The 13,690-nt window shown below is 35.8% G+C and overlaps 1 protein-coding gene across 1 annotated transcript in view; it reads right to left on the bottom strand.

Annotated features, from left to right (window-relative positions):
• Nucleotides 1-704: 704 nt before the first annotated feature.
• Nucleotides 705-13,690, bottom strand: part of LOC311076195 (receptor tyrosine-protein kinase erbB-4-like) — a 174,757-nt gene continuing 161,771 nt past the window's right edge. The window contains exons 21-27 of the mRNA XM_084104167.1: nucleotides 12,731-12,886; nucleotides 12,187-12,262; nucleotides 10,788-10,934; nucleotides 9,986-10,083; nucleotides 9,735-9,896; nucleotides 7,907-8,213; nucleotides 705-6,911 (exon numbers count right to left, since the gene is read on the bottom strand). Coding sequence (XP_083960293.1) covers nucleotides 6,088-6,911; nucleotides 7,907-8,213; nucleotides 9,735-9,896; nucleotides 9,986-10,083; nucleotides 10,788-10,934; nucleotides 12,187-12,262; nucleotides 12,731-12,886 — 1,770 coding nt within the window. The 3' untranslated portion in view covers nucleotides 705-6,087. The remainder of the gene's footprint in view (nucleotides 6,912-7,906; nucleotides 8,214-9,734; nucleotides 9,897-9,985; nucleotides 10,084-10,787; nucleotides 10,935-12,186; nucleotides 12,263-12,730; nucleotides 12,887-13,690) is intronic.

The raw sequence follows: 13,690 nt of genomic DNA on the forward strand, positions 1-13,690 counted from the left end.
CAATCACTTTATATGAAGAGGCTTTTATTTACATACGAAGTTGTACAGGAGACGCACCCCAGATTAATGCCCTAGCTTCATGTTAAAGATCATGCAGAACATCTTAACAACCGAATAGCAACGCCCAGACAACCATACTAGCATCCTGACAACGAATTCAGTTTTTCTTTTGATAAAACAAGCTGGGTTTCACTGCATAAACATGTTGAACAGCCAGCATGCAGTTGGCTGATTAGTATTAATATCTGAAACATCAGAGAGGTATCCCAGCATTGGACAGTTGTGATTTATTTATGACTCGAGTGAAAGTCTCTGAGTTCAGCAAAAGACTTCTGTTGAATATAAGATAACTTTGCTGATACTCCTATAGCTAGGGAATTCTTTAAAACTTTGTTGAGGTGGAATTAGTGGTGTGTGAAAAAGATTTATTAAATGCATCAGCAACAACCCGCTTTTATGCTTCAAAACTGAATAATTCACTGTCACAGATTTTGATATTTTGATATTGTCAGATGCTATATTGATAAAAGACATGAGCGACAGTCTTTTCCCTTTTGATAAAACAAACAGGATTAATTTATATAATATGAAACGTAAATAAATGCAATTTATTTAAAGCTGGTCTTTAGGAGACTTCATTTGTATTATCAAACATTACTGCATGCATTCTTATGGTAGTAAACCACACACTTTCTTGTTCAAATTCATTTTAACTTTATTCATATTAAATTGAAAATATACTTTGTAACAGGATCATGTAACAAATATGAAGTATTTCAGTTCAGTTGGCATTCAGTTTGGTGGAGGGTGGTCACTACCAATTAAAATGGAAACAGAAAGGGGAATGATTTGAACTACTGACTCTAATGTTTTTTTTTTTTTGTAGTTTTGTCTGGGGGGACTTTTAATGTTATAATAAAACTGAAACTAAAACAATGTACAAAACTGACAAAGCTCTAAAACACAGTGGCCCCCAAACATTTTTGGGCACACTTATACATGTTTTGAATATTACTGCATTAAAATAATAAAGTATTGAACAAAGTGGCATTTATTAATAATAATTAAAAAATAAATAAAATAAACCATGACAGAAGCACATTAAAAAAAATAAAAATAAAAAAATAACCTCAAACACAAAATAAATAATGTTAGTTTTTAAACTATAAAGCAATATGCTGCTCAAATTAAAAAGCATTTTGACACTTTCAGGTTGGAAACTGACAGGAACTGACTTCATTCATTCACTAAAATGCCATTGCAAAAATGGCTCAAAGGGTCAGTTCACCAAAGAATGAAAAACTGTCATTAATTAGCTACTCACCCTCATGTCGTTCCAAACCCGCAAGACAAATGAAAATCTTTATGAAGCGACACGAGTGCTTTGTTTACGGGGAAAAAAAACTAACCCTAATTTACCACTTTATTTCCAAAATATGAATCACCAATGCGCGTTCACGAGAGCCCCACGACGCATGCGTGTTGTGTTGACGCAAGAGCAGACGTTGTGCGTTCCAGACAGTTCGGAATTTGGATTTTTGGCACCTCGTTCTTGGAAGTAACGTCTGGAACGTCACTCAAAGTCGGACATTCGGGCTGTGAACATGGGGAACCTCGATCAACCCCAACCACGTCACTTCCAAGATGTCGCCAAGTCCTGCTTCCATTGAGCATAAACGTAAAAATAAACATTAGTCATTAAGTATATGTAATAATACTTTTGTTTTTGCTTTTCATCAGCTGATTTCAAAACGTTTTATGTTGTTTTTACAGTTTTTTCCCCCCATCGTGGAGACATCATGTGGTCAACATGTGAGCGTGACGTCTGATTGGCTGGAACTCACCAAGGTCTGAAGTGGGACAAATACATTTTTAAATTCTTACCAACCTCGTCTGGAACGCAGCATAATATTATTATTATTTTTTTGTGCAAACAAAGCACTCAGTCGCTTCATAAAATTGAGGTTAAACCACTGGAGTCACATGGATTAGGCTACTTTAATCTTTACTTCATTTCTGGGGATTGAAAGTGGTAGTTGTGAGGGACAGAAATATCTCAGATTTCATTAAAAAGATCTTCATTTGTATAAAATAGATGAACGAAAGTCTTTGTAACTTCACGAGGGTGAGTAATTAATGGCAGAATTAACTGTCCCTTGAAGATGAGAAAAAAATCTAGTATCACTGCAATTACCACTTGGTTTAATATTTTGTTATTGAATGCCCCAAAATTCATTTTTTAAGTGTGACTTAAGAGTCCAAATACTTTTTAGGCTACTATAAATTATTTAACATATTTCTAGTTAGCTTAGCACATACCACCATCAGTAATAATGGATAAGCCACCCAGTGATTTTAAACATTTTACTGCAAGTGCTTCAACTGTAGCAAGTTTCTCATCATGATCATATCTAATACAAAGCAATCAAACCAAATGCAGACATACAAAACAAAATGTCATAATAAATATAATTCACTCTAGATATGCCAGTATTGTTTTAAAATTAGGTTGACAGAAGTAGATAATCTTCTGTTGCGCCTTTCTGTAAGTCTTAAGTTATATTTACAACTAATAGAAGATAAAGAAGATAAAGGTAAAGAATAGAGAAAATGGGCACTTATGGAGGGAAGGAAAGGGCCACAGCTAACCATAGAAGCAGCGAGAGAAGAAGAAATTCACAGAACAGAGCATGACACAGAAAGAAACAGGCCAGAGGAAAACAACATCATTTGAGATCAAATCAAACGTCACATATACAACATTACTGACACAATGTCAGACCATTACTACAGACGGTGCATGTTAAACAGAACTGAACATTTTATGGCAAAGAAATGGAAAAACAAAAACAAAAAAAAACTTGATGCAACAATCTCTATATATTTACACTTCCCCATAAATCTTTCAACACTCTACAAAAATACTATTCACTTCCCTTTAGAAGAACCCACGTTACAGTCACTCCAAATGCCTCATGGCTCAGAAATACTGTACATTTTACTGCACACAAAATGTCGTATGTTTAGAAAAATCTGTACTTCCCACTCCATTCTGAATAGTGAATTACTGCAAATTGTGTGACTCTTATACGCTGATTCTCGGCAGTCCATAAAATTGCTTAATCTGTGTAAACAGATGCTTCCCTGCTGTGGTTCCACATGCATCAGTTTACACGTTAATATTTCAAGTAAAATGATGAAATATGGTTAAACGATTTCAAATATGGTTAATTTAATTCATTCCAGCCAGTTAAACATGATCTCATTAGTATTCGTAGGCATGTTTAGTATGTAAAATACAGTGTGGGTTCAAGTGCACGTTTATTTTCATACATTGGTAGCTAATAAAGGACAATATCAATGTATAGAGAATATAAACTGCAAACCCTTTTACACTAACGGTAGAGAGTTTGAGAGAGACTAACGGAATAATGCTGTTCTTTTGAACTTTCATATCAGTTTAAAATATTAAAAAATATTACTGACTCCATTTTTTCCAGTGGTATGAACTTTACAGACGTACAGATGTACAAAAGTCTTTCACTGATTCTGACCAGACTAAAGTTTAGACCAAAGTTACACATTTGAAAGGGTTTACACTTTATAATACTCTGAACTTGAATCTGAATGTACAAGTATGTACACAAACACATTTCCGGTAATACCTAGATATAACAATGAGATCAAAATGGCCAGTAATGAAGAACTAAAACAGCTTAATTGTTGATAACGGTGCCTCGAGATTAGGCTTTGTTATATTTGGCAGTTAAAGACTGTTAAAATGTTCAAGCATCTTGTTGCAACACAATACCCCTAATGTCTTTGTGTTCATATGCCACAAATCGGACAAAATGTCACCAAAATGGGATTTATTTGACCTACGAACTAGTCTTCTGACAACACATCATTAAAAGCACAGAAACTACGAGTGATAGTAGATTGGAAACTACAGGGGCAACACTTACTGTATTTGTGCTACACTTCTTATTAGGTGTGAGATCACAGACAACTACAAAAATAAAACCACACACTTTTAGACCACTGACAGTGATAGAGACTAAAGAAGGCTGTTTTCTAATTATGTTAGTGCTGAAAAGTGGCACATTTTAAGTGTTTGCAATTTTACAAAATACAGCTCAGTTATGTGACATTGTGATGCGTAACACAGCATCACATACCCAACCTCCCTAATTCATGTAAACCTGCTGTGTTAACTAGAAAATTTATTTTATGAAATACAATGAAATGCCCAAAATAAAAGCATAGCAGCCATTGTGAATAAATAGTAATGATAATAAAATAATTGTTGTGCCCAAATTCCATTTTTCCAATTACAGATCCGTCAAAGGCTCAGTACTGACACACTGAATTGTACAAACTCAAAGTTACTAGTAAATATGTTAACCAGCAGATTAAAACTAAATGTATTCATTTGATTTACTAACTTCAGTTGGAAACAGGACGCAGTCCAGACACACAAAAGAATACCAAGGCGAAATATCACCAACAAAACACTGAAAATATATGATTGAAAGTCAACATAAAACAGCTTTCAGAGTTTACTTCCTTAATGTGATGCTAAACAGGATATTCAGACTTCATTTTATCAACCGTGAAATGACTGGATTGTGAAAATGGGCATGTATCACCATAAAATGCCCTGAATGCGAGTTTGTCGATTGCAAAAACTTCTAAAACGCAACTGGCACCTACTTCTGAGGAGACTTTCTGACTGGGATGTGGAGGCCGAAGGTCAAATTCAGAATTAAAGTACTTGTTCAAATTGATCATTGTTTGGTATTATTGCCATAACTGTATGACATTGGAATTAGCTAATAATAAACAATGCCACAATAGGTACACTGAATAAAACAAAAAAGTTGTAGAAACAATTTTCACTCAGAAATTGCTATTAAATTGCACAATTAATTAAAAAGAAATGGCAAGTAACATTGAATTTAACATTACATTTTAAAGTAAGAAATCTCTGTTTTCTTTGAAGAATCATTTTTACAGTGTAGTTGGCTGTTGATGAAATAATTTTGACATTAGAAGTTATTTTAGTGGTGGACGTTCAAATTATACATTGTGATGAACAAATTTTAACATTTTGTCATTGAAAAAACGTGGAACACCCAGAACATTAATGAAGTAAATAGGATCAATTTCATGTTGACCTTATTGTGTTGATAGCATATTGACCAAGTCTGGATATGTCTTCCAACCAATAAGAAGAGAAAAGTAACAGTTAAAAATTCCGGCAAAGGAGATTTAAAGTTCCCACTCAATTCAGGTACCGATGAAGTAAATGAATGTAAACACCCTGTAAACCATTCAGTGCCGTTCTTCCTGATAATTAATTCTCCGTATCTCTCAACAGGTGAGTTCACCACTCATCAAATGGAAATAACCCCTGTGACTTTCACTGACAATTATTGTATTGTATTCCCAATATGAACAAATACCTCTCAGTGCCTTTATCAGCCTTTTATTCAACTCATTGTGCTGAGCAACTCGACTGTTCATGATTTCACAATCCTCTCAGGTCTAACAGTAGTCTTCCCAGTAGGGCAGCAGTTTTGGCGGTATGAAGGATTTGCTGAAAAAGTGCAAGTGTTCCAGTCAGGAAAATATAAAATTCAAGTGCATATTCGCTCCTTTTTTCTTTTAAATACACTTCTCTTCCCATTCAGAATGATTTTTTTTTTTTTTTACTTTCAAACATCCATGTTCTGTTTCAGACTCAAATTAAGGACCTTTGAGAGTGTCTGGAATCTTTGATTTCACCAAGTTAATGATGTTAGTAGATCTAACTATGTGCAGTCCTGTATGAAACGCTTTAAAATACCTGTAGAGGAGAAAAACTATGTTCCTGGGTGACCGGTAAGGTTTGTGGGGATGGATGGTGTTTGGATGGGTTGCGTTGACCTCCTCCCCAAAGTTTTTATGCCATATTTGATGTGGCATAATGTCAGTTCAGTGGCTTGGATTATTTCTAGTCCCGTTTTTGACCACCAGAGGATCAAGGAAAGACATTTAAGGTGCTGGTAGAAGAACCAGGCTCCTCAGAGCATGGAGACCTGGATTTTAGACCACAGTGTTCCTCTGCCGGTACGGAGGAGGAGGCAGGACTGTTCCTGGCTTCATTCCAGACAGATATTCAGGGTTTTCAGCCACGGCAGGCTGTATGCGGCCGTTCTGCTTGTAAAGGAACTTGTTATTGCAGACCACCGAAGAGTCTTGGGAGTTCTGAGGGGTAATCTTGGGTGGAAGGCTGTGCTGCCAATACTCAGGATTGTCAAAGCTATTCTTGTACATCTTGTCCACTAATGTGGAACCAATCTGGCTGCCTGGTTGCACCGGGTGACCTGGCAGTTTACCTACCACTGAGGACTTTGCCAAATGAAACTGTTGTGGGGAACGATTCGATTGGCTTGGGTGTCCTGGTTGGACTTGATGGCTCACAAGACAGATCTGGCCTGCTGGTGCTTGCGAAACAGATTTGCTGGCGTGATCATGGATTGACTGGACTGGATGGGTATGTTGATCATTTTGGCTCATCGGTACAGGGTGTACCAGCTGAACCGGTGGTATGGCGAAGTGAACGTGCGGTCCTTGGCTGTGATGATGGGGTTTGCCCAGTTGTGTGATGTGGGGAACGTGGGTGCCTGGAGTGTGGGATGCTGTGGTCACCTGCAACGGGACGGAAACTCCATTTTTCCATAACATTTCCTGGTTCATGTCGCTGGTGTTGTTGAATGTGTTGAGGTAAAGGGGCTCATTGATGTATTCATCTTCACACTTGGGCTTTCCATCAGGGGTGCTGTGGTAACCTGGGTTGTCTAGCGCGTGAACGTCTTTATTTTTACGCCTTGTTACAAAAGGATTCTCCTCAACGGGATTCAGATGATCTGCAAAAGTGACAGAAAATGACATGGATAAAACAGTGTAGACATTATGCTTTCTAATACACATTTTATACATGGCTCTTCACCTCAAAAATGTAAACATTTATGCACCCTAATGTGTAATTAATTTCTTCAGTGGAACATGAGGCAGCAAATTCTTAATTATATCTTGACCAATCAAATGTGATTATGTGATTGAGGACCGGGGCTGTCAAGCTCCAAAAAGCAAAAAAACAAAACAAACATATCATAAAAATGTTATATTCCAAGTCTTCTTAACTGATCTGTTCTGTTGAGACTCAGTGGTCACTGATTCAGATTCAGTCAAACAGAACTTTATTAATCCCATAATGGGAAAATAGAAGTAGGTCCATAGACCAAAAAAAGAATAGAAAAAGCAAATAAGAATAAAAATTGTCTAAGATATCTTAAAACTAAACAATTAAGAATAAATATATAACTTCAAACTAAACAATTAAGAATAAATATTTAAATTAAAACTAAATTAAAATATTTAACATATATAAAAACCATAAACTATATTAAACAAAGTAAATATTAATAGACAACACTAAATAAATAAAAAGACCACACTGTAAAAAAAAAAATGACATCCCCAAGTCAAAAATTTCTAGTGACTGGTTACATCTAAATTTTTCAATTAGTCTGACGTATTATTTCTCATTGAGCCAATGTTAACAGACTATTGCAACAAGAATTGCACTTGGGCCAATTAAAAAATTTAGATGTAACCAGTCACTAGAAAATTTTGACTTGGAGAGGTTAGCAATTTTTTACAATGCAGTAGCCTACATTTATTAGGATGCCATCTTTTGAGTTCCACAGAAGAAAGTAATACAGGTTTGAAACGACATCAGGATGAGGAAACCATGACATGTCATGACATGTATTGTAAAAAGCGCTATATTAATAAAGGTGACTTGACTCGACTTGATAGTGCTTTTACACTTCCTATAATAAATGACTTGAGAACATACTTGTGGAGATCTTGTCCTTCATAGGGGACATATAACCATCCTCATCTGTATCTTCCCTCTGTCCTTTCTCTCCCAGGAGGACCGTTGGGTCTGCACTGTAACGCTGGCCGCTGCTGTCCTCTACCGAGTGAGCGGTGGGCTGTTTCTTCAAGCTTCCATTACAGTGTGGATCCTCTACCGGGTCCAGACCTGCTCTCTGTAATCCTGCCGGGACAGAGGGGCCACTTCCTGTAGCGACTGCCACGTGAGGTCGGGACCCTGTTCCCTCCTCGGGGCACAAACTTCCATCATGATACCCAAACTGGTTCTGATCACAGGAGGAACACAAATTAACTTGAGGAAATAAGATGCTGAGGTTAGAGAAGTGTAACATGAAAAATGCATTTTGAAAAATTCACACAATATGGCATCGGGATCTGACATATTGCTAAGACATAAATTACATCAAAAAGTCTAGACCAACTTAAATTCATAAATTAAAAAGTGGATATTTTGTTGCAAAACAAGCAGAAGATATAGGGTGGGGTGCAAAAGTATGAAAGCATCATTGTATCTTTGGTCTTCTTGATTGACCATATATTTTTAGACTGGGCACTTTGGGAAAGATACACTTTCTGATATAACAAAGCTCAAGTTTAAAGTGGTCAAGTTTAATTATTGTATGAGGCAGGAAGTGGATGTCATTTTGCCTGTTCTTTTCATTACTCAGGTGAAATGAAATGCTGTGACCAACTTGGCAATGGAGAGAGTCTATTCAAACAGTAATAATGAAAGCAGAGTGCAGCGGCACTGCTCTATATAATTCTCAGAGCCAATGTGACTCTGTGTTTCTAACTGATTCAAAAGTGTGGGGTCAGACAGGTTTTTTTTTTTTTTTAAAGAAAGAAAGTACACTCTCAGAAAAAAGCTGTCACTGTGGCGGTACCTTTTCAAAAGGTACACCTTTGTACCTAAACAGTGCATGTTAGTCCCTCAAAGGTACATATTGGTACCAAAAGTGTACATATTAGTACCTAAATGGTACATATTAGAACCATTTTGAAGGGTACTGTCCCAGTGACAGCTTTTGTACCTTTTTTTCTGAGAGTGTAATATTTTATTTAGCAAGGATGCATTAAATTGAACAAAAGCAACAGTATTTATTTTTTATTTTTTTACATTGCTACATATTTCTATTTCAAATAACTGCTGTTCTTTTGAACTTTCTAATTATCAAAGAATCCTGAACACAAAAACATTAAGCAGCCACCATTGTTTTCAACATTGATAATAAGAAGAAATATTTCTTGAGCAGCAAATCATTTGACTGATTTCTGAAGGTGAAAACAGATATTTTATATAAAGTACTCATCATCAAAGAAAGAACACATAAAATGCAGTAGAGTCCAAAAGTCTGAGACCACACTGAAAATCTAAGATTGCTGCAAAACCTGGAAACAAACAAAGTTTATGTTTATGAAGAATGCAAAGCATGCGTTTTTACTAGTGGTCTCAGTCTTTTGGACCACATATATATGTTGTACTACTGTATATTATTCAGTTGAGATTATAAAAGCTGTGGAAATACAATATTTATGCACTGAAAGGTTTTTAAAATAATAATTGAAAGTACATATTGCTTGACTGCATAATAATGTGTGACAATATACTAGGCTAAAAGAGATAATGATATATAAAACTTTTTATTTATGTAAATATGTCCATGAATGTACTAGGAATAAAAGCATGTGTGAAAGAAATCGAAAATAAATAAATAAAAAAAATACGACAATAATTTGATTATTTGTATTTTGAAGTGACACATATGAAGTGGTACACCAGTGCTTACTTGATTTGAATCTACATGTGGGCGGGGCATATGAGGAGCGTTTAAGGAATGAGGAACCAAGTACTCCTCAGCGTCCATCAGGTCATCCAGCTCCTCCTCATCTAGAAGACTCTGGAAGAACTTACTGTGGTTGGGGCTGGGCAGCTTCATGCGATCGTCCCCCTGAGATGACAACATATTGTGTTATCCAATGAGGTTCAGGATCATGAAACATTTCGATTTCAAACATAAAGAAGTTAAGCAATCCCCACCTGTATGACGAGGTATCTCTGAGGGTCCCGTGCCATGCGGCTGAACTCTGCAGCGAGTTCCTTAAACCGAGGCCGACTATCAGCATCAATCATCCAGCCTGGAGGTGCAAACAGAACAACATGGATAACTTTTCAGTTCAAATCTGCCTTTTATTATATAGCCAACTCTTGTCTGAATGTATGCCAGTGTGGTTTTATTGTGTTTACATTTACACATAACAAATACAATTACTAAATTCTCAATATGTATGCATGCATTTTATGTATTCACATATACTGGGTTTGGCATTTGCTTGATACTAATTTCTTAATTTCATTGAATTTCCCCTCCAATCTGACACAAATGGTAAGCAATAAAAGCGGATTTCATGCAGGAATATTAAAATCTCTCTGAGGTGTTATAATTGTTATGTTGAAACAAATCATAAACGGCGTCTTCCAGTCAAATATGATTACGACAAACAGATCTAATCTCCGTCTCTTTTCACTTATTTGTGGAATCGACTGTGCTAAAACAAATTGAGTGCGAGTGCATAAAGAGAGCTGGATAAAGCAGTGACGGCGAGTACAAGACACGTACCAGTTATGATTTGGCTATAGCTTTTTACATTGTACCTTTTTTTTTGTGCAAAATTGCAAAACATAACCATATTAAAGTACGTCATTTCTGTCCCTCTAACAGCACCTAATGAAGTTCAAAAATAACAACAGGTTTTTGAAACACATCTTCCATCTAGCACTGGTTAATAAAATGGAAAGCATTCTATATAAACAGATTATAAAGTCTAAGAATATGACTCACATTTCACCATCACCATGTAGACGTCTATGGTGCAGATGGGCGGCTGGGGCAAACGCTCGCCCTTCTCCAGGATATCTGGAATCTCACGTGTGGAAATCCCATCGTAGGGCTTTCCTCCGAACGTCATCAGCTCCCAGATAGTCACCCCTGAATGAATGTGAAACGCATAGTCCATCTTCAAAGCTCACTGTTAGTTATCATGATGGTCATGAAATTATGGGAGTGGATGTGAAACCTCAAAGAATGTGTTGTTTTCAGCTATACTTAACTGTCTTTATCTTACAGAAAGCAGTATCCGATCTATGAATGCCGCTTTTAGCTGTTTTGCATTTACTCCAAAATTTTGCTGATAGTATCCTTTGAGAATGCTAAAAAGATAACCCTCTGGTGCTCCTTGTGTGGCGGTCAAAAATGACTGAAATAAATGAATGTATCAATGAATATTTGAATACATGAATGTACTATACTGTACTACACTTTATTTTGATAATGCTTTTTTATTTAAAATTTTGTATTTTTAGGGGATTTTATGATACTAAATTATATTTATGCATTTATTACCCGTTAACCACTTTTTGAGCACAAAATTTCCCACTTTAACTGTCATAAATCTTGAACGCTTTGGAACAGACTTGGAACAGGTTTGGTCTCTTTTTAAAGAAGACACTTGGCAGATTATTGCTGGAGTGAAAAGTTAAAACAGTGAACAAAAAAAGTTATATAATGCATATTTTATATGAAACATATATTTACCAAAACATGTTTTACTCGAATTCTGCAAGAAAACCAAAGCCATAATTCTAAACAAGTTGTGTTCTAAATTTGAGGTTGATATCTCAAAAAATGAGCTTTCAGAAACATTTTGTTTGGATGCAGTACCAAACATTTCCACTAGATGAAATTTGTTTCCCATTTATTTCAAGGGCCGTTTAACCTTTTTTTTTTTTTCAGTGTTCACATAGCAAGTGCAAAAAGTAATAAAAAAAAACCCCCTTTGACTAAAAAAAAAAATTCAAACAAAAATAAAACAATTTTTCGATCAAAAATGACAGAAGAGCACCAGAGGGTTAAAAATAAGTTAAGTCAATGTTAAATAAATATTATAATAAATATTACTTAAATAAAATAAATAAATAAATAAATAAATAATCAAATACAACGATTTAATAATATATGTAATTTAATAATAATTTAGAATAAAACTAATTGAGATTGTTTTTTTAAAATAAATTAACTAAATATAAATATTTAATATTACATAACTCGAGAAAAAAACTAATAAAATAAACAAAACATAATAATACAAATTATAATTATAACAGTCATTTTTTTGTAATTTAATCAGAAAAAACAACAATGTATTAGTGAAACACAATTTGCTTCACTGTGTATAGCTCACCATAGCTCCATATATCACTCTGGTGAGTGAACTTCCTGTAGTGAATGCACTCCAAGGCCATCCACTTGATGGGCATCTAAGTTAATGAATAACAGTTTTACATTTCAGCTTCTGCAAAGAGCATTTTCATATCAACATGGCAATTTTAACAGTTGTAGAACAGTTGTATTTTTTTTTTTAACTAACATTAACAAAGGTTCATAAATGCTGTACAGATATATTGCTCATAGTTGGTTCATGTTAACTAATGCATTAACTAACGTTAATAATGAGACTTTATTGTCTTACCAAATACTTTGTTTTGGGAAGGTGTGAAATGCATTCATGCTCAGAATTAAATGAGAGTCCAAATGAGACCCGTCAACTTTCATTCAAAAGGATTTAACAAACTCCTTTACAAGAAGAACTGCTGGCGAACACAAATTAATACTGCTTATTTTTCCATAAATCATCTTTAGATTTTTTTGACATGCTTTTACTTTGTAGTGCTTTTTGATGTGAAGAATTTCATTAGACAAATATGTATGATGTTTCAAACACTGACCTTGCCTCCATCCGCACTGTACTCCTTTTCATCTATTTCCAGGAGGCGAGCAAGTCCAAAATCAGTGATCTTGATGTGGTTTGGAGATTTGACCAGGACGTTACGAGCCGCGAGGTCTCTGTGCACCAGCCGCCTCTCCTCCAGGAACATCATACCCTGCCGAAGAGGAGATCTGAACAATTATCATTTTAACCGACCACAGTCCTGCTTAATATCACATATCTACAAGTAAAGCACATTACAGTGAAGCTACATCTCCCGAGCTTCCCTCTCATATAGACCACCGCTGCTATACAAATGCATCAGAGATTTAAATATTGGCCTGCCAAATTAGATTCACTTACTAAAGATATACTTAAATTAGTGTGACATCTAATTAAAATGTCCTTATTTCTCTTTACCCATGTTCACTTCCATTTTGCTACTTTGGGTCACTGTGCATTAATACTGATCTTAGTGCCTCTACAGAAGTTTGCCTATGATTTATGGCTTTATGCTAATCTTCAATTAAAATGCAACTTCCTGGCCTTTGGGAGGAGAGGGGAGCTGAGCTGGAGGGGCTGCTAAAACTCTGCATGTGCTTGAAGAAAATCACTGACAGTGAGCGCTGGGGAAATGGACCTGTGGGCTTTTTCTGGGCAGTGCTGAATGAAGCCATGATGGAAAGGACTGTGGACGCATGGCAGCATTATGAAGGACGACAACACAAGAATGGACCATTGAGGAGGACCCTTTAGTGAAGCACATGCTTTCAAGACAAACTGAAAGAATATTGGCCACTGGAACACTGTACAAATACTCATTAAAAAAGCCAAGTTTTGTGTGAGTTCTGCTGTGTAATCGCCAGTTTTCAGCACAATTAAACAATGCCAAAATTGAGATCCTGCCAACATCAATGCAGGAATAACTGCAAGAAACACAAAAAATAGCAAGTTTTGTTCAGCGAGGAGCCATTAAACT

This window comes from Abramis brama, assembly GCF_963993115.1.
Source record: "Abramis brama genome assembly, chromosome: 2".
Classification (NCBI taxonomy): domain Eukaryota; kingdom Metazoa; phylum Chordata; class Actinopteri; order Cypriniformes; family Leuciscidae; genus Abramis; species Abramis brama.